The sequence below is a fragment of the Vitis vinifera genome, chromosome 2 (genome assembly GCF_030704535.1).
Source record: "Vitis vinifera cultivar Pinot Noir 40024 chromosome 2, ASM3070453v1".
Classification (NCBI taxonomy): Eukaryota; Viridiplantae; Streptophyta; class Magnoliopsida; order Vitales; family Vitaceae; genus Vitis; species Vitis vinifera.
The window spans coordinates 18,273,455-18,301,341 of NC_081806.1; the positions used below are offsets into that span (position 1 = coordinate 18,273,455).

The 27,887-nt window shown below is 36.4% G+C and overlaps 1 protein-coding gene across 1 annotated transcript; it reads right to left on the reverse strand.

Annotated features, from left to right (window-relative positions):
- Positions 1-3,344: 3,344 nt before the first annotated feature.
- On the reverse strand, positions 3,345-4,468 carry LOC104877518 (uncharacterized). The gene is made up of 3 exons (XM_059741253.1): positions 4,414-4,468; positions 3,951-4,342; positions 3,345-3,779 (listed from the first exon to the last, which is right to left on the reverse strand). The coding sequence occupies exons 1-3, from the start codon at positions 4,466-4,468 to the stop codon at positions 3,345-3,347; spliced, it is 882 nt and encodes a 293-aa protein (XP_059597236.1).
- Between the last annotated feature and the right edge of the window lie 23,419 nt (positions 4,469-27,887).

Consider the following 27,887-nt stretch of genomic DNA (forward strand, 5'->3'; position numbering starts at 1 on the left):
TCCCTCAAATTAGTCATTAGAGACCTCTTTAGGGCTTAGATGGGTGCTACCTCTTAGAGTTACCTTCTCAATAGATAACCTGATCCCTGGACCAAGACTCAAGTTTTTCAAGACTTGTTTTTCCAAAACTATGGAGTCACTTCTTTAAGGTTTTCTTTCTTGTTTTATTTTTCCTTTTAAAATAAAATAAAATAAGTAGTGACTCCAACTTTTCCAAAACTAATTTTTCACCAATAAAAATGAGTCTCACCATTAAGTAGGAACACACGTGAAAAAAGCGGGTCCACAATTACATAGAGGATTTGACCTATAGGTGAGACCCTAAGGTGGTTATATATTCCCTATGTGTGGACCCGTATTTTTCACGTGCGTCCCCACTCAATGGCAAGACTCATTTTTATTGGTGAAAAATTAGTTTTGAAAAAGTTGGAGTCACCACTTATTTTATTTTATTTTAAAAGGGAAAAAAATAAGAAAAAAAAACCCTAAAGAAGTAACTCCACAATTTTGGAAAAGCAAGTCTTGAAAAAAAGTCTTGGTCTAGGGATCAGGTTACCTATTGGGAAGGTACCTCTAAGAGGTAGCACCCCTCTAAGCCCTAAAAAGGTCTCTAATGACTAAGCCGAGGGAAAAGTGGCAATTAATCAATTGATTGAAGGTACTTAGGTAGACTAAGTGATTTCAAAACTAGCATGTCAAAAAGAAATCAAATCACAATCGCAAAGGAGGATTAGGATGCATACTTGGACTGTCTCTCAAACGCTATCATAAGACATTAAAGTTAGCACAGAAATACAGCACACAAGATGTTTTTAATCAAAGTAAATCGAACATATATCTAAGCACCAAAGGATTACATCAAACATAGACAAGGCTCACAACAACATGCATATGCATAAAATTACAAAAAGTAAGTGATAGAGAGTATACCTGGATAGCATGCATGATTTATAAGACTCCTCCAAAAATGCTATAGTGGTTAGAACAAATATAAATTATGTAACATATTCATTATGTCTAATATACATTACCAGAGCTAAAATTGAGTCAGGATAAGTCAAATGACTCCAAAAATAAATAACCAATTCAAGCAATGTACAAGATCATCAGCATGCAATTAGAAAAGGGAGCATCACAAAATAATTTCTAAAAAAAATATCTTGGAGTTGAATCTAATCACAAAAAAAATTTAGGAAACAACTCCTGCACATTTAGAACAAAATACAAAAAGCCAAACACTCATTGGAATGACAAATTGCAGCAAATACACCCAAAAGTTCTAGAAGATCCAGATTAGGTAAAAAAAATGGTGACATGTATAAATGAATTTTTTTAAAATAATAAGATATCACATAAAATTGTACAAAAAATCACACACATCGTTCAAAATATCTATATCACAGGAAAAATAAATCTAGGTCGGGGAGTACTCAAAAATATTTTTAAAACACTCCAACTAATCAGGTGTCCAGATTCCATCATGTACAATAGGTACAACTTTGAAAAATCATATCTCCCTTGAAAAAGCATATTTTTTTTAATATTTTATATGTCTAAGATCAATTTCAAGAAGTTTAGAATTAAGGAAAAATATTGAATAAAATTAAAAAAGTAATCTGTTATTTTATTTTTACAAAAATATTTCAAGTGTCCAGAACTGGGTGAAAATAGAACCCTCCTAAAGTCTCATTCATATCTTCTATTCCAGAATTGCTTTCTAACTCAAAAGAAATTTTAAATTAAAGTTCAAGAAGTGAGAAAAATCATACAAGTTTTGGAAAAAAAAAATTCAATACTCTAAAGTTCCTGAAACGAATTTTAAATCTAAAGGGTCCGTGGTTGAGTGAAAACTGGCAGCAAGGAAGAGTTTTGAAAAATTTTCTTATGTAGGGGTTCCACCAATTCCCCAATTGATATACACAAATATAGCCTAGAATTATCTCATTTGTTTGGGACCGCAAGCTTGGATTCATGTCTTACTCAAAACCATAATTTTTATTGAAAACTAACAAAAATGCAAACGGATCAAGACATGGTTGCATATTATTTTTAAAAAAATGAGATTTTGATTCTAAGGACTCTAAATGAGTTTTTGAAATGCACTTTAAAGAGGAACATTTTGAGAAAAGTATTTTATTTTAAAAATAAAAGAAATTAATTTGAAAACAACAAAACATAAGAAACAAAATACCAAGCAAAACAAAACAAAACAAAATCACAAAGTAAAATTTTTGTCAATCAAGCAAACTAAAGTAGTGAGAATGGAGCCAAAATTCATGAGTTACCGATGGCTTCTGAAAAGTAAATTTGACAAGGGACTACCAAAGCAATAAACTATTAAAACTAAGATCATACAACTCAATGAAAATATTCATCAAGAATTAACAATTAGGATTCAAGAAACGCCTAAATTGAGAATAACAAATCAAGAATTAGCACATGATCAACTAAACACACAAACACATCTAGACTAAAAAAAAGAACTAAATCGGAATTAAAAACATGAACTTTATCTAACATGATTAACTAAACTATTGGGTTAAAATCACTAACACACTTGAACTAAAAGATAGATTAAAGTTAAACTAATTTAAAATTAAAAAAAAATACAAACTTTATCTAATATGATTAATTAAACTAATGAATTAAATCCACAATAAAAATCAAAACTTGGAACCAAAGTGAATCAATCACGAATTCTCAAATTTATAATATCATCACACAATTAACAAACTAATGAAACTTGGAATCATGGAATCGAAATAAATCCAAAACTAAAAAATGCATGCAATCATCAACTTGAAATAAAAAATATTCATAAACTAAACTTTCAATCTACCTACCGGGGATTATTCTTCTATGCGGCTGTGTGTGTTCTGTCCTCCAAAAATATTTCGTGTTGTGTTAGAAAGATCCAGAATGGCACGTGCTATGTTGCCCTTCGAAACTGATAATGCATGCCTGTTGGAGAAGCCTCAATGATACGTGTTGTGTTGTAGCAGCCCAGAAATCTGCTGTGTGTGTTTCTCATAAAATCCTCTCTTGGTGCGTCAAAGTGGCAACCGAATCTGCTGTCCGAAGTCCCCTGCTGCTCTCCAAAGTCTGTGCGTGCTGTCAGCAGTCCCCTTCCCCTGTTCTTATTCTTTTATTTATATGGCAGCCCACTCCTTCTATGGCTACGTGAGGATCCCAAAATTCCCCTTTGTACAGCCAGCAGAGATCTTCTTCTTATAGGAAGTGGGGATCTTCTATGGCAGCCTCTCCCTCATTGAATATTCTGCCTCCTTTTTGAATGTATGTGGATATGGGAAGTGCATATTTGCGTGGCTTACTTGGAGATTTCCTCAAGGATGCAGCCCGTGTCTTGTTTGGTAAGTGATCAAATCCTTTCCAAAAGCTGCACAGAATTCTAAGAATTGCAGTGCATCCCCAACATCTTCAGGAGGCAACTCAATGCCAGTTACAGTAGTTAACCAGGTGTCCTGAGGAAATTGAACATCAACATCAAATGCTCTGTCCTGAAATTTCAAAGGGTTCTTAACCGTATGTGATTTGACGACTTTATAGCGCTTGGCTCCTGCATTATCTAAACCTCCCATATTTTGGCAGATTGTGCTATCTCCTTCTCCGTTTTCTCCTATTTCAATGGAATCAGAAGACACTTTCTGGGATGATCCTGTCCCAGAACTCTTCTCTTGTATGATATCACCATCCTCTTGTTCTGGTTTTGCCTCATTATTAGATAATTCATTGGTGATACACGGCCCTTTTAGGTTACTCTTCTTTAAACAACTACCATTATCGACATTGCGATCATGCTCCTTTAATTCTTCTCCAGTTGTTTTTTTTTTTTTTTCAGTTTCTTCTCATCAGGGCTTAGTGTTAAATCCTCCAGATGCAAGTTTGGATCATCCTGTCCATCAAATGAGTTTTCCTTCCCTAGCTTTCTAGGGGAAACAACCACAGACTCCTTGCTCGGGGTAGCAGGCTTTTTTTGGATAAGCAACCATTTCCTTTACATTCTTAACACTATTGTCAGGATCCATAACTTGCAGCATTTCTGAAACAGAAGAAAATCCAGTTGCCTTGGCCTTGTGCACCAGAATACCAGTAGGTGCACAACCTATTTTCTTCCTGCAAAAACTGCAATTGCAAATCCCTCTGCACTTAGGGCACTTCCAATCCTCCAACTGTGCCACCTCTTCGGCTTTCTCTCCATATCTGTTTAAGAGGCATCTCTGGCAGTACTTAATAGGACAAGGCTTGTTTTTCTTCAGGTTCCTGCATAGTGTCCGAGAGTCTCTTGTTTTTTTACCGACACTGATGACGTCTTCCGATAAACAGAATCACTTGGATTCTCGACAATTTGAATACCCGAGGTTTTGTCGGGCTCAGGAGGCGAAGAACTAGAACCTGGCACCAATTGTACTTTCCCAGTATCATCAGAGAGCGCCTTGGAATCCTCCATCAAGACGTGATTCTTTTGAGCAGAGAGGTTGGCTTCGGGAGCAGGGCCGCAAGGAAGCACATTTGCTCAGAGATTTTCAGAAGCGTTGCCTTTTTTTTGAGATGTGGATTGATCACCTTTGACAAAACGAGCAACAATCTCTCTCTGCTGCAAGAAATACTTCAAGCTTCCCTTCCCTCTATTATTCATATCAGCACCAGTAACAGCGTTTTGAGCATCCAACATTTGAATATTCTGTTTCTTCACCTTTTGTATTTATCTAAGCCTGGCCTTTTCATGCTGGAGAGTGAGTGGCAGTGGCGATAGTGGATGTGGATTGGAAGCGAAATTGCGCCAGATGTTGTAACCAACTGTGGTGACGAGAAAGTTGAAGGATAGGTTCCTTTTGTTCCGTTTCAAAGTCTTACCGATATCAAAATTCTCTTTCATTCGTTGGTAGATTTTCCTATAAAAACATCAAATTATTAAATTAAATAAATAAATAAATAAGTAAATAAATAAATAAAATTAGAGAATGATAAAATAATAATAATAATAATAATAATAAATAACAAGATAATAAACAAATAAATAAATAAATAAATAATAACTAAATAAATAAAAGTGATTGATAAAAATAAAGATAAAATAAAATAAATAAAAATAAATAAATAAGTAAATGAGATAAATGAGTCATGCAATGATACAAGTCATGCTAAGAATGTTTCATGGGCCAAGTGTGTTTAAGAAGGCCTAAGTGAACCTAGATGGACCCAAGGCGTCTAAATGAGCCTAAAGTGGTGCCTAATGGGCCAAGTATACCTATACGAACCTAGGGTGAGACTAGGTGAGCTTAATCGAGTCTAACCTAAAGTGCACCTAAGTGAAGTCTAATCTAAACTTGAAGGGCAGTCAAGGTCATAATGTGGAGTCGGATAAACCCCTCAACCAAAATCTCCAAAGTGGCTCAAAAAATATAAGCTACATGAGTAGTAATGGGTCATCAAAGAACTATTGTGGAGCATTGGAAGTGAACTTAAAGACTTGTGCTAAAAGGACAAAATGGAGGGTCTACACTATGAATTGGGTTATTGTTGACAAAGTTTGGTGGCAATAGGTATTCTCAATAAAGACAGCATGATATCTCATAGGATTGAGATAGTGAGTCCCCCTAGGTGATCATGAAATTTATGGCTATAGTAATTACTTAAGTGGAATTTGACATATATTCTTGTGAGCTATAGTATGTCAATTGATTACATAAAAGGAAGATCTGTAACTCAAGAATTTGAGAGGTAATCTTTAGAGGTTGATAACATATAGCTTGTTAGATTATGAACACCAATTCATGGGGAGTCTACATGCAATGGATAGAACAAGGACTTGAGTTATATCTTGTTGTAATTTCATAGGATACTAGAGTGTAATAGACTCTTTGTAATGGGAAGTCGAGTCAATTTTAGAATTGGATTATAAGGAAGTTAGCATTTTCATATGGGCCCCAGTGGTCCTCCTTCAAATTCTTGATTCATGGTGACACGATTTTGAGGGAATATTTGGGTTTTTGATTCATATATGCATAAAGGTGTTTTAATAAAAATGCAAGGTTGCATTGGATCATATGAATGGTCTTTCTGAACTAGGCTAATTAATTACTTGGAGCCTAATAAGGCTAATTAATTAAAGCCCAATAAGGCTAACTAATTAATTAGGACCAAAGTGGGCTAACTTAAGTGATTCAAGCCAAAGTTGGGCTCAAGTCACTTAAGCCCATAGGAAAACATATATAAATCCCCTTAGGGGTTTAGGGCTTTAGTTTTATGCTCTTCGCTTTGAGATTCCATAGAGAAATCCTAGCCCCCCTTTCCAGAAAGAATACTACCCTTCTCTAGTGCCTAGATTTGTGAGAAAGAGTGATTATGCAAAAAGTTGCTTGGTTGGTGAGGCTTGTGATGCACTTTATCGAACTTCATCGAATGAAATTAAACCAAGAATATCTAAATTGAAGGTATGATCTCTATTATTTCTAGACTATGTTATCTATGGTTTTTATTGCCACATTTTTCCATTGCGATTAGATCTAAAGAGCCTTGGAATAGTAGCATGAATCCTAAATGATCTAAGGTTAGGAATGGATGTTAGGATATAGCCTTTAAAAGCATGAAATGATGTAATAGATTTAAAATTCATTATTTATTTGATGATATTTCAAGTTCACTTTTATTTATCTTTATTTCATGCATTATACTCTATGAGCATTCTGTCTTAACATCCCTTGCATTGTACATAACTTGGGTGCATTAAGAGTTACATGGAAAATCCAAGTCATGTGGCCTATTACAAGTAGATGATTTGTTCACAACCGGTTTGTAAACTTAGGCAATCCATTTGAGATTATATTACACCACCTTCCAATTGAAGGGATGATTGGTGTTGGCCATCGAGATAGGATTCTCATGGTGAGTGCACTAGTGTATACAATCACACATTAGATTGGAATTACGGTGAGTCATGACATAAGGCTATTGGATAGTAATGTGTGGATCTACATTTTTCATGTGCGTTCTCACTCGAAAATGAGATTCGCTTTTTATTTGTGAAATTTTGATTTTTAGAAAGAAAAAAAAAAACTTGGAGTCGCCACTTATATTATTTTTTTTAAAAGGAAAATAAAATTTATGATGGACTAGGTTAGTGCACAATAGAAGTATAAAATATCTCATGTATATCTAAGAATAAGGCTAAAATAATTAATTTTTTCAATAAACAAGATAACCAGTATCAATTAACAAAGAAGAACATCATGTATATAGGACCCTAACACTACCCATTTTATATCTGCATGGATTAATTATATAAGTTTCATTAATTTAGTAGTTACAAAATTTATTTATTTTATTAAAATTGGAAAATCATGAAAATTTATTAAAAGCTAGGGAAATTAAAAAAATTCTTGTCAAAATAAAAATGAATGGCAGCAAGAAGTTTATCAAAATTTGGATTTTATCAATGTGGAAGATGCCTAAAGGAATGACTTTAGAGAAGACTAAATTCCAGCTGAAGAAAAGAAATTTAAATTTTAAAACAAGTAAACTCATATGATCCAATAGACTCTGCACCTAAAGGTAGGGAGCACGTGGGCCAAGGTAGCCATGCAAATAAGGAATTCATCCACGCGGAAAATGGAAGGAAATGACATAAGGCTGGTTAAGTGGTGGAGTGATTGGGAAATGGGTTTCCGTGGAGCTAGATCAAGACCTTCATATTCCCATTATGCCCTTATGCCAACCTTGATGTGGCTTCTTAAACCCGTAGCCTGTGCCGATTGGTTTGAAAAGCGCATCACCATCCCGTGGACTCAGAACTTTCGGGCTAAATCAGCTTTTCAGTTAAAAGAGGAACCTTTAGAACCACAACACTTCAAAATGCAGATGCATGCTACATAAACAGCCTTCAAGAACTCATATAACCCAGAGAAGCCTCCCCTGTTCCAAACTTTGGAGCTGTTGCTTTAACTCGTTGATAGAATAACACATATGCAGCTCATGTCTTGATCTCACGTTCACCAACGGGGGAAACATGGTTGTCATCGAAATGGTGCCATCTGTTTTCATCAACTAACTTTGCATGGGCAGAGTAGTGCCCACCATCTAGGCCACCACGAGATGAAACTATATATCAGCAGAACTTGATCGAGCACCATGGTAAACATTGGCCAATGTTATGTAGGAATGAATGCAGCATGCGCATAGGTGCTTGCTTCTTCGGAATCAAAGGAGACCTGATATAGGTTGTGTCTTGGTGCTTGATGCAGCTGAAATAGAGGGAATTTCAGAAGTGGCAGCTGCTCTAGAGCTCCGAACAAGACTAGGGTTTACCGGCTTTGGTTTCCATTCCATACCCAGACCCATGGTTTCCATTCCCAGGTATGCATTCCTTGCCCTCTTCTAGCTTAAAAACTGTATAAGCAAGCAAATGGGGTTTCCGATTAGGAATGAGGGGGTAAATGAGAGTTCTCATCGTGGGAAGTCCAGCAAATTAAATCTGGCTGTACTGCTGACCCCTATACGTCTATTTCTCTATCTGAAATTCTTCATCCAGAGGTTGATCAAGTGAAGCCTTAAAAGACTTCTCTCCATCGTGGACGATCTGGAAGTGGTGATGTATTGACTCCGAGGTCTGATCCTGTGCGTAATCAAGAGGACTGTTCTCCCCTGCATAGCTTTCTCGACGGCATTATGAACCAACTTCTCTGACTCTGAACCAAGTGCACTTCTGGCCTCATGACTGCCAGGCAATAGCATCGCTCGTAGAAAAAAAAACAGCACAGTGATTCTTCCAAGCTGCATGTTGTGAGAATATGAGAAGTGCGACTCAGCAATGGAGATAGAGGGTTTTCAGTGAACTGGCTCAATGCTTCTATCTAGTATGGGCAGTCCGGATGATGTAAAAAGCAAGCCAGGAGTATGGGAGTTTAAGGAAGGAAGTACTCTTTGAGGGTGGAAACTAAATCTTAGCGTCTTCAAGGAAAGCAATCTGCCATTTCAGAATTCCATAGATACGGCTCCATGAATTCGAACAAGTATTCGGATAATCGATTGAATATGGAGCCACCTTTTGGAGGGTTGACTGTAAGCAGTTTTAGCATAAAACTCTTGTGGCTCACCAGTTCAAGCCACGCAAAGCCGGATGCGGGGATTTTAAAAGGCCTTTTGTCAATCAAAGAGCTTGGTGGGGTGTCAATGGAGAAGCTTCTCGTTGATTTTCTTCAACAGAATTCGATTTCAAATCTTTGATATATCCCTTTTCATCTCATTTTTCAACTGTACCACAATTTTGATCATTTTTTATAATAGAGGAGCTACTTAGATTGGAAGGAAATGTCCAAGACCCTGCTCTCTTTTGTAACTTTGCTCTTCACCAGTACAGTTTCATCTTTCAAAGACCTTTCTATTATGAATCAATAACTATTGCCTACATGGATAGTTGTCCTTCCTTATACATCTTCACTGCTTCTTGAATGTTTCTTGACCCAAGCTAGAGTCATTCACAGCTTCAAACCTGGTAAGAAGATCTTGACATGAGATACCCAAACCTACTCCGCGAGTTCCTTTGACAACGGCACTTTCTGCTGCTATATACAACCTCCAGAAATTTGGCGATATTCTGGAATTTTTGCTCATGATCAATTACATTCAGGCAACTTGAAATCAAACCAAGAGCAATTACAGCAGACCATTGGCAGAAGTTCTGAACATGTAATTTCAGGGCCTATATCAGGGTCAAAGAGAGAATTTGCATGGGAAATAGTCATACGAGTGCGGGTTGTCAGTCACATCTAAAACCTATAAAATCATGAGTTGCAATGTCCAAGTTTACAGTGAGATTTAATGATGCTGATGACCTTTCGAAATATGTGAGCATGAACCACATGTACCTCATCCATGAGAAGCAATCCTCATTCTCTTTCTCTCAACTCTTCAATAATCTTCTGAGACTCTTCAGACCACTTACTACTAAAAGCAACCATGTCATATATCGTCACTCACAACCACATCAGCATTACCCTGGAACCTTCACTATTAGATGTGAGCCAACCTGTCTGCCCATTTTGTAGGACAGACTACAACCTGAACCGAAAAGCCCACTGATCCACTAAAACATCATTTGTTGCTAAACAAGGGCACCTCTTTTCTGATGGACAAAATCCATTAGGGATTTAACCCTGAGAGTGTCCTTCACGGCACCAGCTCATTCTGCTTCTCAGGGGTCATCTAGATTGGACCCAGCACTCTCAGATGGAGAAGCACAAATCAATGTGTACCACACATGGATACAAGAACTAGAGAGGTATATATAAAAGAGTATGAACAAAACAGAGCGAGGAGGAAATAAATCAAAGAACATCAAATGAAGCCCCACTTCATGAGCCATCAGTGGGCTTGTAAAACCAAGTGAGAAAGATCGCAGATTAAATACAAAATAGCAGAACAGTGGTATTCAAATATCACATAGCAAAGAGAGACTATATTCATGTTTTTTTCTCAAGCAAAAGCAAAGAAGCAACAACTGGAAATGAATATCCTGAAATAGCAAGAAATGGATGGAAAATAGTGTGATGATGAAAATGGACAAGAAAACTACAGTAATCATACCTGGAAGAACTTCCCCCGAGCAGTAATATCTCCGGCTGCTAACTTTGCTGCTCCCTCCTCTACCAAAATCTAGAGGTCCTCCAGCCGTGTCCTCTTCTCTGCTTCTGCTCTCTTCCTTTTGTGGTGTAAGGACAAGATGCAGGTGCGATGCCGAAAAAAATAATGCGCACTTGCTGATCCAGAAATCCTCTAGAACAAGTCAGTGGTGCCGAAATGATCTTGACGAAGTTGATGCGCTGGTCTCCAGAAGAATCTCTCGCGATGCCAGAATGTAGATGGTGACTGCAAGTTATCTCCGAAGATGAAATGTAGACCGAAATCCAAAGTCCAATGAAAACCTTCAGGTGTCCAAGAAAATATCCTGCACCCTTCCAGAAAAAATGCCAAAAGTCCTCTCGGTCGGTGGTGAACTCTGCTCCCCCCAAACCCTAACTGAAGCCTCTCGAATCCTTTAGACACGCCATCCTCAGGCTACCCTATGCCATCTGCCAACAGAAAGATCCTTCTTCTCTCTCTAACAGAATTTGGTTTCCCGAATCACCCAGAAACTCTCTCCCAAAACGATCATGATGTGATGGTCCTCCCCTCAAGATGCTCTTGTGAGAATCCTCCTTTTCTGTACCCCTAGAACCCCAAAACCGTTGTGGTGTCCTGCCTCTATGCCAGCTATCAACTGCAAGATGTTTCTCCCAGAGTCTTCAGCTGACCCTCTCCAAAATGTATGATGTGTGATCACGTGATGGAGTTCTCCTGGCTGCAGCTCACTCCCACAGTACGTGATGATGCTCCCAACTAGTATTGATCCCCTTGAACCCATGCAGACGTACACCTAAGAAGCATGAAATGATTCCAGCTTCTAGGATCCTAGTGTGATATCATGTGTGACTTGGTGATGATCCACTTGATGGTGAATAAAATTAAGTTAATTTGATTAATTTATAATCAAATGGAAAATGCACCAATAAACCTCAAAGCAAAATATTTTAACTAGTTCCCATGTTGGAAGTCATTCATTAATCAAAACAAGGTAATTTTATAATTAAATAGGCTGGCTTCTAATTCTAAAACCAAGCAATGGGAAAATAAACACAAATCTAAATGCACTAGAAAAATCAATCAAAGTCAAACAAAATCCTAAACTAAAAAATCAAAGGTCACTAAGCAATCACACTAGGGATCCCTAAAACCTTCCAAGATATCTTCAAAGGAAGTCCAAAGATAGTGATCTGATGAGTCACACTAGACCACCAACGGAGACTTAAAAACAGCTCAAATGAGGACCCTAAATGTATATTGAGGTAGCAAAGGATGAACTCTAGCTAGCATATCCGAGAGGACAAATTGGAGGGTCTACACATGACTTCACCAAGCTACTACACTGTATTGTCTATTAATCTTGAGAGAATACTGAACTTGTGTAGAAGTTAGTAATGACTTTAATCTACAGGTACGATCCTAAAGTGATCATATATTCCCTATGGATTAGGTTACTATTGATGGATTTTGGTAGCAATAGGTATTTTCAATAGAGGCACCATGATATCTCATAGATGATGTGTCTCCTTGGTTGACCCTAAGGATATGTTATCATGAATTTTGTGGGCTCGTAGTAATTCCTTTAATGGAATTTAACATATGCTCGTAATAAGGTAAAGTATGTCATTTGATCACACAATAGGAGGATTTGTAATTCAAGGATTGTAGAGGTAGTCTTGAAAGGTTGATAGTTTTCACCTTGTTGAACTACGAACAACTAATTCATGAAAATACTGTATACAGTGGATAGCAAGTCACAAACTTGAGCACATAGTGTCTTGTTGTAATATACATAAGCTATTGGTCGGAGTATAGTTGACTATTTGTAGTAGGATTTGAGTCAACTTCAGAATTATATTCTAAGGAAGCTAGTACTAACCTATGAGTCCCAATCATCATGTTTGAGCTCATATTCGTTGATGGCATGGTTTATTAAGGTTGGATTAGGGTTTTTAGTTCACTTATATGCATAAGGGCAGATTGATAATTATGCAAGGTTGCACAAGGATAAGTGAGCAGTATCTCTGACTAGACTAATTGATTAAATAGACCCCTATTGGGTTAATTAATCAATTAGCAACATTTTTGGGCTAGATTAAATTACCCAAGCCTATAGTGGGCTTAAGTCACTTAAGCTCAATAGGAAGCCTATAAACATCTCTCTTAGGGGTTAAGGCTTCAATCTTGTCATTCTCTCCCTTCACTTTAAGGAGAGAACCTTAACCTTCAACCCTAAGATCTTTACCATCTTAGTGCTTAGATTCAAGGAGAGAAATCATTCAATGGAAGACGACTGAGTTTACGAGATCTTCTACACCTATGGAGGTTTTTATATCGATAGAAATTAATCTGGGAACATCAAGATCATAGGTTTGTCACTTTTCTCTAGATCTATGGTATGTTTTTAGTTTTTAAATACCAAGTTTTCTGTTATGTTTAGATCTAGAAAGACTAGGATAGGATTACATGCACTCTAATGATCCAAAGCATGAGAATGTAGCAATCTAGGGTTTCCCAACAATGTAGAGATCCAAGTTTCTTAATATAACTGACATAATCTATCTCTTAAAGAGCATATGTCAAATTCTACTTAAGGAAATAGTATGACCATAGTTTTCATGAGCATATGCCTTTAGGATTGCCTAAGGGGACACATTGTCTCAAACCTATAAGATATCGTGGTGCCTATATATAAAATACCTATTGCATCTATGCATGTCTTAATCAATAGTGACTCAATCCATAGGGAATATATAACCACCATGGGGTCTCACTTATAGGTTAAAGTCACTAAAGACCTCAGCATTAACTCAATATTTTCTCCAGGTTGAGAACTCATACAACATAGGAGCTTAGTGAAGTCATGAGTACCCAATAGCCAATGTCATGACTCACCATAGGTTCTGTCCAATATGTAACTATACATACTAATGCACTCATCATGGGAAACCCATTCTGACAACTAAGACAAGTCATCCTTCCAATTAAAAGGTAATTCACAACAACTTCAAATGGATTATCTAGGTCCATGAATTGGTTATGAACTACTCATCTACTTTCAAGGAAACTATAACTTGAATCTTTCGTGCAACTCCTAATGTATCCAATTTATGTACAATGCAAGTGATTGATTCATGCCCAATTGGTGTCTCAGCTGATTCGTGTCCAGCTGATGCTCCTTGATTGAGGGAGTAATCAACAAAATTTATAACCTATTACACCATATACTAGGGTAGCAAAGACAAAGCTACTATAGCATAGTGGCTCTAGGATCGTTCACTGGGATGGGTTTTACTTCACAAATGATATTAATTCAAAGCTGAATTGGTGCCTTTTCATTTCAAGGTTAGCTTTAAAAGAAAACATAAAGATGTTTGAATGAAAAAGGTTCGGTTTTAAACTAACCAAAAATAGTAACTGATTTTACTTACAAAGAAAAGTGTTTCTTGGAGTTCAGATCACTAGGCTCAGATTCCTCATACAAAAAGGAGAGTTTCGGTCACTTGTTTCTTTTCCTCGCATTAGAGAATTAACATATAGTTAATTCTCTAACCGGTGTTGTACAGATGCTTCCCATTAATGGGTTCAAACACTAAATCCCTCTCACTGATGCACCTTGCAATGGCTCATACCTCTCACCTAGCACTTGTCATTCAAGGTGATCTTTAACCTTGGATTACCCGTCAAAAGCTCGCAAGAGATAACTAATGGATGTCTCCTTGGAGTCCAAAAGCTTACCAAGTGTTGGCTATTCTAGAAAATCCTACCTTCAAACCACCTACCAAAGGCTCGCAAGGGGTAAACTAGTGAATCTCCATGGACGGAGATCACTTGCCTTACCAAGTGTTGGCCCAAGTGATTTAAATGTGTTTTAAGTTAACTAAAAAGATAAAAACCATTAACGGGTCACACTTTCTCTTCATTAAAAACTAAAACAACAAAACTTTCAATTTATGCATTTGGAAACTTACCCGACTTTCTTCACTCCAAGAGACGAAGAGCCTAGCCTCTCATCCTCTGAGGAAAAATCCTCAGAGTTTGTTTGGCTAGAAAGAAAACTAACGAGAAAACAAGAATATATATGAAAAACAGAGCAAGTGCTCTGTTTGTTGATTCTATATATGATATATCTATATATATCGTCGGATTACATGATTATCTGAGAACAAGCTCCCTAGAGCTATATATAAAGAAAATTACAAAACAAAATATCTGAGGTATTCACCCCTTTTCCAAACTTAATAACTAAGGAATCCTATAATTGGTGGGTTATAAGGAGAAAATGGAAATTTATACAAAAATATCTGAAGAAAAAATCTAAAAGAGTCGGTGCACAAATATCGGGAAGCACTAAGGACCATTTCGCAAGTGAAAACGAGGTCTGCGAGATTTCGCAGACGCATACAAAGGGCTGCGAAATCACTTCGCAGCATACGGCTGATTTCGCAACGCTGCGAAGTTGGCTTTCAACTTGCGGTGTTCGGCTTCCAATGTGTCGGGAAACTTCAGGGGGAAATCCACAGCACTATGCAAAAAGGCTGCGAAATCATTTCGCAACAGAAGGGTGATTTCGCAGCCGTGCAAAAATCTTCCTTCAGCTTGGAGTGATATGCTTGAAATGGATGTAACTCCTTCGTTTCAATTCCGAATCGCGCACCGTTTGAAGAATTGGATTCTTGACTTCCTGAGCTTTGAAATGGTATATAGCATGTAGAAAATGAACTTCGGGAAGTACTCCAAAAGTGCAAAAGAAGACTGCAGTTGCTGTCCTCTATTTTCTTCACTCTGTTTTTCCTCTCTCCGTTGTTCTTTCCTTGCATACTTTGAACGACTTTGGCAAAGGGCTATGGAGCTCCAAAGCTTGGTTCTTCATGAATTTGAGCTACCAAAAGCTTTTCCATGAACTATATACAGCTCTCCCTCATTCTTGGATTGCTTTGGTGATCAAAAAGTTATCAAAACACCAAAACTTAACACAATTTGATTAGAAACGATTGCAAGGGTCCTTAACATGTCAATTGAGTTAAAAGGTAATAATTACTACTCAAGAGTGTTTAAAAGATTTAATTACAAGCTACAAAATAGCACTTTTTGAGTAGTAATCACTCCCCCCAACCGAAATATTGCTAGTCCCTTAGCAATGAAGGAGATAAAAAAAAAAAAGTAATAAATTTACAAAATCATGCTGATCACTCCAAAAAATGTTTAAGTGGCATGATTGATCAAACTCTCACATGGAACATGAAAGAAATAAAACTCAAACTTCAATAGGAGCTATCAAATAATTTGCCTAGTCACAATTCATAAAGAATAGGCATTATGCAAATTTAAGCTTCAAAATAATTTCCACTCCCAAAGGTCCAATCCTTACTCTTCCACAAAAATCTGTGTTATTTATTAGTTTCCGAAAATAGTATGTTGAACTAATCTCTCCCCCCAACCTAGTTCTTTTTCAAAGCTTAGCAAACTGATCAACCTCCAATAGGCTAAGAACACACCTCTTTTTTTTTTTTACAATTTTTTTCATTGTAGGAGTACAAGGCTTAAAGGTATTCTTTTCTAAATTGTCCATGTAACGGGGGTCCATCGATGACTCCCAACCAATTAAGGTTTAGGGCATCAAGCTTTAAGGGTCTTTCAACCACTAACTCCTCGGATTTTACCCCGGACTTTTGAGAATGAATTTTAATACCCAAGCACCTACAGTATGTTAAACTCCACCTATCCACCCTTGTAACGAACATTGAGGTCGGTGACTCCCAACCAATTGAGGCTTAGGGCACCAGGTTTTAAAGATTTTTACCATATACCCCTCAGACCTTGCTCGGGTTTCAAGGCAAGCAAACATTTTTCTTTCTTTCTTTCTTTCTTTTTTTTCAAAGGCTCATTGGCCTTTTACAAGGTGTCCCAACACTATTAAAAATGAAGTCAAAGGTACCAAGTCTAAAATTTTCCTAAGTCAAGAGGGAAATAGTTTCTCATCTTATAATCGGAACTTATTGTGCACAGTGTGTGAATAGCTTAAAGTGGAAGAACTAAGGTTGAATTCAAAAGAAGTTTCAACAATTCATCAACTTTAGTAAGCATAATACAAAATCTAAGTCAAGTAAAAAGACAAAAATTCAATTTCTCCATTTTCATTTTGAAAAATTTTCCTTAATAACCATGGAGAGTAGAATAAAAACTTTAAAAAAAATTTAAATTAAGCAAAAAGCAACTAAATTACCAAAATAACTTAGCATTAATAACAAAACTTACTTCCTCAACTCTCCCCCCAACCAAGCTGAACATTGTCCTCAATGTGACAAAAGCGATTGAAAAATAGGGAGGAAGTGGTACCTCCTGAGTGACATGGAGTCTGAGTCATATAGGAGAAACCACATGTTTCAAAAAAAACATAAGAGTTAGTGAGTAGAGGAAATAAAAAAATGCTAAGTTTAAACAAAAATGATGTCTATATAAGATGTATCATCAGTAATACATCCAATCCCAAAATATAATACATCAAAACATGGAATTATGTATACTAATATAATAAGTAAATACAAAAAATAAAAAGATGATCAAGTAATGGTAAGGTCCTGTGGAGCTGATGCGTCTATGGTGGCCTCTTGAATGGGTTGGATCAGGACTTTGGCCTCTGTTCTGGTAGTCTCCTTAGGTAGCATAGTCTCCTCAGCTGGAGCTCTCAGTTGGAGCTATGAGCTCTGAGCTAGAGCTATGGGCTCTGATGGTTTTAGGAGGTCAGAAATGGAATGAGAGGCTTAGTGTGTGTGATCCCAGGGTGCGCGGGGCTCTCCTCTTCATATGCATGGTCGCAGGGCTCTGTTGGCATTTTAGCAACTTCCCTTGGCTTTGCAAGGTGTTTTTGCAAACCTCCCTCCATTTTGCAAGTCAATTTCGCAATTCGAAGGCCATTTCGACTTTTGGAGGTGATTTCGTAGCCATTTCGAAGCTTGGAGATCATTTCGCAGCCATTTCGAAGCTTGGAGATCATTTCGCAGCAAAGTAGCATTTTCGCAGACCATTTCGCTGCCTAAAGGTGATTTCGCAGCTAAAGGCCATTTTCGCAGCTCATTTCGCAGCTGCGAAATGAGTGTACGGGGCTTCGAAATGGTACACGTGTGCCAAAAAGTGGTTTCGTAGTTGAGAAACTCCCTGCGGAATGGGGCTTTGGTTGCGAAAATTGGGAGTTTTTACGCTTTGGCATTTCGCAGTCGTTTCGCAGCTGCGAAATGAGAGTCACTATGCTGCGAAATGGCACTCATGTGCCAAAAGTTGGTTTCACAGCTGCAAAACACCCTGAGAAATGGGGCTTTGGTTGCGATTTTTTTTTTTTTTTTTTTTTTTGGATTTCACAGCCATTTCGCAGCTGCGAAATGAGATTCACTGTGTTGCGAAATGGCACTCATGTGCCAAAAGTTGGTTTCGCAGTTGCAAAACACCCTGCCAAATGGAGCTTTGGCTGCGAAATTGGGATTTTTCACGTTTTGGAGCTTCGCAGCCGTTTCGCAGCTGCGAAATGGGGGCTCCTGTGCTGCGAAGTGGCACTCGTGTGCCAAACTTGGTTTTGCAGCTGCGAAAATTTTCGTAGAGAGGGGCTTGAGGCTGCGAACTGGTTTCACAGCAAAGTGTCGATTTCGCAGAGGCTGCGAAATCTCGCAGACCCCTGTTTTTCCCCTATTTTTGCCCTGTTTTTGACCCGTTTTTGACCCGTTTTTGCTCCGAAAGACTTCCTTTCAATTTCTTTGCAATTCCTCCTGATTTTGATCATCCAAAAACCTATATTACATCAAAAAAAATTAGAATTAAAGCATTGAAATCAAAATTAAAGCATTTAAATCAAAATTTAAGCATTGAAATCAAAATTAAAATAAGTAAAAAACAAAACAAAAAGATATGGACTAGCTAGTCTTTAAAAAGACTAAGTCCATCAAAAAATTTGATCTTGATTTAGCTTGCCCGGATCCCATATGAAGCTTGCATTCCTCACTTGGGGCTTTCTCTGTATGATTTTGTCATACAAAGCTTGGAGAAAAGGTGGAGGCATGTGTTTCTTCATCAATTCTTTCTTGATGACTATCCTCTGTGGTTCTCTTTGTACATTAACATCATAGCCATCTTTCGCTATGCTTTTCCCTTTTTTCTTTCCTTTGATTTCCTCCCTCTTTTCTTTCTCTGTTTCACTCTCTACCTTATGCTCTAACTTGCATGTGGGCAGATCAACCTCTTTACCACTTCTCAGAGTGATCACTTCCTTGACTTCCCTCTTTTGTGAAGGTTCTCCCCCCTTAGCCTCCATTTCATGGATACTCATGGAATTTTGATAAGGTTGAGAAGGAGAGTTTTCTTTCTCTTGCACTGTGTTGAGGTTAGCAAACCTTGAGATTGAATCTTGGAGATTATCTATCTTCTGAGATAGATCATTTTGCACTTCATCCATCCTTTTAATCAATGAACTCTCTACACTGTCAATTCTTTGACTGAACTGAGCATTGATGGATTTCTGAGCTCCAACAAAGTCTCCCACGAACTTGCTAAGATTCACCATAGCTTGTTCAAGGCTTGAGGCTTGCGGAAGTGCTTGAACATGTTACTTGTACTGAGGCGGCTGTGGTTTCCAAGAGAAATTTGGATGGTCCCTCCAATTGGAATTGTAGGTGTTGCAATCACCAAACATTTCCCTCTCGGTTGGAATGGTAGGACACTCATCCACCAAGTGCTCATATGATCGACAAATGGAACAAGGCATAGGTAGCAATGGTGTTTGAGAGATGGCTTGCACTTCTTGCATATTCTTCATTTCTAGCTCTTCCAATCTCCTTGCCATAGCTGCAATCTTTGCCTTCATGTCTATGCCGTCATTCAAAATATACATCTCACCCTTAGCATTAGGTTGAGACTTCATTCTCCCCATATCTCTAGCATTTGGTTCATCCCATCCTCTTGAAACTTCAGCCACATAACTCATGAAGTTCATAGCTTCCTCTGCTATCTCGTATTCAATATGGCATGCACAACAAGCAATTTGGGAATTAAAAAAAGAGAACACAAAAGAAAACAAAAGAAAAACAATTCAAAGAAAGGAAAAAAAATTAAGGTAAACTAAAAACTAAATAAAAGGTATACTAAAATATGAACAATAAAGAAATAAAAAGAGTTAGTTAAAGGAAAAGAAAAGTCACCAAACTTGTGATGAAGATCACAAGTACTCTGAAAAGGTGATATCACTGTAAAGTGGCACCATCCCCGGAAACGGCGCCATTTGATTCATGCCCAATTGGTGTCTCAGCTGATTCGTGTTCAACTGGTGCTCCTTGAGGGAGTAATCAACAAAATTTATAACCTATTACACCATATACTAGGGTAGCAAAGACAAAGCTACTATAGCATAGTGGCTCTAGGATCGTTCACTGGGATGGGTTTTCACTTCACAAATGATATTAATTCAAAGCTGAATTAGTGCCTTTTCATTTCAAGGTTAGCTTTAAAAGAAAACATAAAGATGTTTGAATGAAAAAGGTTCGGTTTTAAACTAACCAAAAATAGTAACTGATTTTACTTACAAAGAAAAGTGTTTCTTGGAGTTCAGATCACTAGGCTCAGGTTCCTCATACAAAAATGAGAGTTCCGGTCACTTGTTTCTTTTCCTCGCATTAGAGAATTAACATATAGTTAATTCTCTAACCGGTGTTGTACAGATGCTTCCCATTAATGGGTTCAAACACTAAATCCCTCTCACTGATGCACCTTGCAATGGCTCATACCTCTCACCTAGCACTTGTCATTCAAGGTGATCTTTAACCTTGGATTACCCGTCAAAAGCTCGCAAGAGATAACTAATGGATGTCTCCTTGGAGTCCAAAAGCTTACCAAGTGTTGGCTATTCTAGAAAATCCTACCTTCAAACCACCTACCAAAGGCTCGCAAGGGGTAAACTAGTGAATCTCCATGGACGGAGATCACTTGCCTTACCAAGTGTTGGCCCAGGTGATTTAAAGGTGTTTTAAGTTAACTAAAAAGATAAAAACCATTAACGGGTCATACTTTCTCTTCATTAAAAACTAAAACAACAAAACTTCCAATTTATGCATTTGGAAACTTACCCGGCTTTCTTCACTCCAAGAGACGAAGAGCCTAGCCTCTCATCCTCTGAGGAAAAATCCTCAGAGTTTGTTTGGCTAGAAAGAAAACTAACAAGAAAACAAGAATATATATGAAAAACAGAGCAAGTGCTCTGTTTGTTGATTCTATATATGATATATCTATATATATCGTCGGATTACATGATTCTCTGAGAACAAGCTCCCTAGAGCTATATATAAAGAAAATTACAAAACAAAATATCTGAGGTTATTCACCCCTTTTCCAAACTTAATAACTAAGGAATCCTATAATTGGTGGGTTACAAGGAGAAAATGGAAATTTATACAAATATATCTGAAGAAAAAATCTAAAAGAGTCGGTGCACAAATATCGGGAAGCACTAAGGACCATTTCGCAGGTGAAAACGAGGTCTGCGAGATTTCGCAAACGCACAAAAAGGGCTGCGAAATCACTTCGCAGCAAACTGCTGATTTCGCAACTTTGCGAAGTTGGCTTTCAGCTTGCGGTGTTCGGCTTCCAATGTGTCAGGAAACTTCAGGGGGAAATCCACAGCACTGTGCAAAAAGGCTGCGAAATCATTTCGCAACAAAAGGGTGATTTCGTAGCCGTGCAAAAATCTTCCTTCAGCTTGGAGTAATATGCTTGCAATGGCTGTAACTCCTTCGTTTCAACTCCGAATCGTACACCGTTTGAAGCATTGGATTCTTGACTTCCTGAGCTTTGAAATAGTATATAGCATGTAGAAAATGGACTTCGGGAAGTGCTCCAAAAGTGCAAAAGAAGACTGCAGTTGCTGTCCTCTATTTTCTTCACTCTGTTTTTCCTCTCTCCGTTGTTCTTTCCTTGCATACTTTAAACGACTTTGGAAAAGGGCTATGGAGCTCCAAAGCTTGGTTCTTCATGAATTTGAGCTTCCAAAAGCTTTTCCATGAACTATATACAGCTCTCCCTCATTCTTGTATTGCTTTGGTGATCAAAAAGCTATCAAAACACCAAAACTTAACACAATTTGATTAGAAACGATTGCAAGGGTTAAACATGTCAATTGAGTTAAAAGGTAATAATTACTACTCAAGAGTGTTTAAAAGAGTTAATTACAAGCTACAAAATAGCACTTTTTGAGTAGTAATCAATGCTCAACATACATAATGTAAGAAAATGATAGTATATAGGAAACTGGAATTAAATTATAAAATTAATGAAAACCATTTATTTTTTACATCATGTCATGTTTTTTATGGTTTTATACAAACCATCTCCTATTAACCTTCAAAGCATCATGTGAATACATTTGACCCCTATGTTATCCCTATGATCATCAAATTCTCGGTAAAGGGATCCACAAGGTTTTCCATGGAAGGTATCTTCTCTATAGCTATATCACCTCTTTACACAATCTCACAAATAAGGTGGTACTTCTTCTCAAGTTGTTTACCCTTTTAATGGTTCTTTAGGTCTTTAGACTGTGCCACCATGCATTGTTATTGTAAAATAGTGTCATAGGTGGTACAACTAAGGGAACTATCCAAGTCCCATGAGAAACATCACGTTGGGAACTCTGGATTAGTTCATTCCCTATCCTTAGATCTCATAGGGTGCATGCATCTATCCCTAGGCATCTCTAAATCTATTGCGGTGAAATAAAATGGCAATAAAAACCCTTATTAACTATAGATCTAGATATATATGACACATACCTAGATTTGAATGTTCCTAAATCAATTCCACATAGATAATAAGAAGTCTAAAGGTCTCGTACACCCAAGATCTTCTGTTTGATGACTCGAACCACGATCCTAGCAATCCAAAGTGTAGGCAATGGAAAGGTGGAAACTTTGGTATTTTATCTCTCTCTCTCTCTCTCTCTCTCTCTCTCTCTCTCTCTCTATCTATCTATCTATCTATCTATCTATCTATCTATCTATCTCTCTAAAGGTGGAAGACAACTAACTGAAAGTCATTAGGAAACCGTAACCCCTAAAGGGGTATTTATAAGATTGTCAACTAAGCTTAAGTGACTTGAGCACATCAAGGCTTAGGTTACTTAATCTAGCCCAAAATGAGTCTTAATTGATTAATTAACCACATAGGGTCATCTAATTAATCAATTAGCCCAATTCATAGACCTTGTTCACTATCCCTTGTACAACCTTGCATAATTACCAAAATGCCCATATACACAAGAATGAACCTAGAGTTAATCCAACTCTCATAAACTTGTTATCATGGTATATGAACTCAAATTTGAGACCAATGGGACCCATGGGAATACTAGCTCCCTCAAAATCCAATTCTAAAGTTGATTCAACATCCCACTACAAATAATCAACATCACTCCAATACCTTATGTAAATAATGAGACAAAGCTCAAGTCCATGCTACTATCCACAGCATGCAAACTCCCCATGAATTGGTGTCTTTAATCTAACAAGGTAGTGCTATCACCTATCAAGATTACATTTCTAATCCTTTATATTATAACCATCTTTCTTAATATTATATATCTAGGAGAGTTGGTTTGAGGTAATAATTTCTTGTTTTAGGTCTTGGTTGGTAGTTATGCATCTTATTAAGTTGTAAATCTTCATTTGTTTTAAATATATTTTCTAATTCTTCTATTTTCATTTTAGAATAATCATTTGTTGTGTTTATAATCTTAGTACCTGAGGTAGAGGGTTTAGAGATGTCTAACTAATCTAGTCTTTTCATCAATTCATTAATAAGAGGATTTAAGGGCAGTTCTTTAAGTTTTACTACTTGTTCGTCTAGTCTTTCTATGGTTTTAAATATTGGTCTATCTTTGTCTATGTTTTTGTTTACTATATTTTTTGGGGTTATCTAAGTTTTGGTTAGTACAACTAATTGATCTTCTATTCTTTCCATTTTAGTGGAAATAGTTTTAAGATATTAATTTGTATAATTTCCTTGTTGTTGAAGTCCTAATATTAGATCTTTATTCATATTTCTTTTATTTATAATCTTAAAAGGTGAGGCTATTATTTTTGTATTATGAACTTGTAGTTTTATTTCTTTGAATGGAGGATGTGTTGACACCAAGTCTTATTTATTTGTGGCTATCCAAATCTATGTTATCCTAACATTTAATTCCCTTTTTTTACAAAGGGTAGTTTATCTCATTATTAAATGCATACATTTCAAACCATGAAAACATGGGAATATTTGCTTGGTTTTTTTCCATGTAAGTATAGTATTTTTCTAAGTCTTTGGCTTCTTATATAAATGTTGAGAAAAACCATTGTCTTTTAATTTTATTCTTTTATGATGAGAATTTAGTCTTGATATAATCTTTATTTATTAAGAAATGTTTATTTATTGTAAACAATTGTTTTTGTTGAAATAGTAAGTCTTGTATAGATATTGGCAATTTTGTTATTTTTTTTGTTTGGTCATAGAAGTCTTTTTAAATAGTTACTTGCTCTTCATTGAAGATTAAGGGTTGTTGTTCGTCCAACTGGGAACAAGTATGTCTAAAGAGATTTGGCTTGTGGAAAATTAGGCTATGTTAAGGTATTAAGAGGATCAATTTTTTGTTTTGAACTTAAAAAGATTTAAATTTGGTTTTTGAAAAAGAATAGGACTGCTCAAGCAACATGGAATGCTCAAACAGCCTAGAGTGCTCAAGCGAGCCATGTCGCTCAAACGCCCAAGGTGCTCAAGAAGTTCATGAGTTGGCTCGAGCAATCATGCAATTTCTACAGACTTTTTCATGCAATTTCAATTGAAAAACCTTCCAAAACCGACACTCTTCAAGCTTTGGCCTATAAATACCTCCCTAATAACCCCTTAAGGGTTAAGAGATCATAGAGATTTTTTGAGATTTGTTAGAAATCTCATATTCTACTCTAGAGAGAAAAGCCTAAAGTGTCACACCATTCCCAATCTCTCATTCAAGGAATGTTATTTAAATCTTGGGTGGAAGACCTTTATCCCTTCAGAGCGACTGAATGATCTATTAAGGAGCAATAGGAGGTTATTGCATCGCGAATGTGAATCAAGTTGTAAGTACTAGAGAGTAAGTCTTTACAATAAGAACAGCTAGATAAATATATGTAACTTGATTTTGAATAGAGATTAGCAGTCTTAGACCTCATGGTTTTTTATCTCCACAATTAGTGTAAAGGTTTTTCACATGAAAAATCTTGTGTCTCATTGTTCTTATATTTTTATATTTGATATTTTGTTTAAATTGTCTATGATTGATTTCCCCAACATCTCGTTGGTTATCCTTAAGAAATAAAAATCATATTTTTATGATTGAATATCCATAATATCCCTAAGAAATTATGTGAATATGTATATTAGTGAGAACTATATCCATGTTTGATATTGTCCTTGATTACCTTGATGTTTGTTTGATTTTATATGATAGAATGTATGTTGTGTGCTTTATTTTTTTAACTAACTTTGATGTCTTGTAATAGAGCTTAAGAAGCAATCCAAGTATACACCCTAACTCTTCTTTATGATTGCGATTTGAATTTTTATTTGGCATGCTAGTACTAATAGAGTTTTGAAATCACCTTAGCCTACCTAGGTATCCTCAATCAACTAACTAATTTTCATATTTCTCTTAACTTAGCCAGTAGAGACTTCTTAAGGCTTAGAGGGGTGTTACCTCTTTGAGGTACTTTCTCAATAGATAACCTGATCCCTGGATCAAGACTCGAATTTTTCGAATACATGCTTTTCCAAAACTATGAAGTCACTTTTTAGGGTTAATTCTAAGTTTCCTCCTCTCTCTAAAACCTTTTCCTCGGAATCCCCAAAATTTTATTTTTATTTTTTCAAAAATCTAGAATCCTCGTTTTTCCTTTCTCTACCACCCCCTAAATCTTCCCCAAAACATGAATTGAATCTCTAGCCAAAACCACACCAAATCCCCACTTACCAAAATGCTCTTTCTATCTTTCTATGCCACAACCTCTCTTTCTTTGTTCATTCTTTATTCACCTTAGCATTTTTCCATGTTCAAAATGGCAGGTTAGCGCTTTCCTTTTAGAATGTGTATTCCCGCGATTCAAAGGTGATCTGAAATCTTTTTGAAAATATATGCTTGCTTGCTTTAGGCGCATGTGCTTTAAAGAAAGTCCATAGGCAACCTAGATTCTCTTGGAAAATAATAAGGACAATAAAATAAAATAAAAACGCAAGTTAAAAATCTTGCAATATAATAAAAAAAATAGAAAAGATTAATACATGCATATATAAGAAAAATAAAATGTTAATTCATGCAAATTAAAAAACAAGTAAAATAAATAAATAAAATCATCAATCTCATGCAATTTTCTAAAAACAAATAAGTAAATGAATAAATAAATCAAGCACATGCAACCATACAAACCATGCAAGTCATGCAACCATGCAAGCCATGCGAGCCATGTAGCCATGCAAGATGTGCCTAAAAGGTGACTTAGGTGGGGTTAGTAAAACTAAGTGGGCCAATCATGCCTAAAATGGGCCTAGGTAAACCTACAAGTCCTAAAAATGTACCTTAGATGGGCTATTCCAAAAGGAAAGTTCTAAATCTGACTTGGGATTGCCAAAAGTCACAATGAGGGGCCAAATAATGTCCTCAACCAAAGTCTCCAAAGTGGCTCAAAAAGGTAGGTTATATAAGTAGCAATGGGCCACCAGGGAACTGTTGTAAAGTACTGAAATAACACCTAATAGAGCATATGTTAAGATGACAAAATGGAGGGTCTACGCAATCAAACTAAATACATTAGAGATTTGCTTAAAAGGTTTAAGATGGAGAATACAAAAACTATGGGAACTCTAATAAACTCATTCATCAAACTTGACAAGGATAAACAAGGTAAATCTATAAATTCCACTATGTATAGAGGTATAGTAGGTTCTTTACTTTACTAAACTACTAGTTAACCAAATATCATGTTTAGTGTTTGTTTTAGTGCTAGATTTCAATCTTGCCCTATAGAATCTTACTTGAGTGTTGTAAGAGGAATTTTAAGATATTTAAAATGAATAATTGATTTAGCTTGTAGTATCCAAAATGTGATAATTTTGAATTATTTCATTTTTTAGATGCTAACTTTGTTTGATGCAAAATTGATAAGAAGAGCACTAGTGATATTTGTCATTCTATAAGACACTCTTTAGTTTCATGGCATAGTAAAGAGAAAAACTTGGTTGCATCATTTATGATGGAAGTTGAATACATGATCATTAGTCTATGTTGCCTAAAAATACTTTAAATGAAACAAATGTTGAGTGACTTTGGTTTATCTTTTGCTCATTTTCCTATAAAATGCGATCATACTAGTGCAATTAATATCTCTAAAAATCCAATTCAACACTTTAAACCTAAGCACATTAAAATGAGGCACCACTTTCTTAAACATCATGCAAAAAAGAGAGATATTAACTTAAAATTTGTAGGCACCAAAGATTAATTGGCCGATATTTTCACAAAACCCCTTAATAAAGATTGTTTTATTGAAATTAGAAGAGAATTAGGGGTAATTATAATTTTAAATATCTTTTGATTGTGCTCACATGCCTCCAACACCTTAATTGTGGGTCTCTTGCCCTGATTGTTGCATGCTTTATATAGTCTTTGAAGTCTTCATTTATTTTTTATCGCATGTTGTTTAAGACACTTCTAAGAAAGGTTAATTTTTAACTAAAAATCAAATACCCCTAGGCATTGGGCATTAAAAACTAAAATAAAATAAAAAATAAAGACTTATGAAAATAGGTAAGGCAAGCAACCAAGAGTGAAGTTTTAGAATTTTGGGAAGTGTTGACCAGGGTTGACTTAATCGATTAATTCAATCCTTGACTGGTTAACCAATTTGTTAAGACCAAGCGTTTTAAAACCCTACCACAATCAATCATTTTCACTCCATTTCCTTTCATTTTTTTCAAGGCTCTCTTCTAAACCCCCCATGTAGTCATTCTTGAGTGATTTCCCCTTGGAAATTGTTTGTTTTTGCCTTAGATTTGTGAGCCTTAATAGCGCTTCCCTTTCCTTCTTTGTTTTTCACACTTTTTTTAGGTTTCCCTCTCTCTTCTATGGGTGTTCAACTTCACCATGGCACCTAGACAAGCTACATCTATCTCTAAGATGTAGAAAAAGCATCCAATTGAGAGTTTGGAGG

What these genes read in the sequence shown, in the direction of transcription:
- LOC104877518 (XM_059741253.1), bottom strand. Translation starts at nt 4,468, where the DNA reads ATGGAGGATTCCAAGGCGCTCTCTGATGATACTGGGAAAGTACAATTG. An exon ending in GAAAGTACAATTGGTGCCAG is followed by an intron (nt 4,343 to 4,413) that starts GTTCTAGTTCTT and finishes CCAAGTGATTCT; the next exon opens with GTTTATCGGAAGACGTCATC. An exon ending in GAGTCTGTGGTTGTTTCCCC is followed by an intron (nt 3,780 to 3,950) that starts TAGAAAGCTAGG and finishes TGTTTAAAGAAG; the next exon opens with AGTAACCTAAAAGGGCCGTG.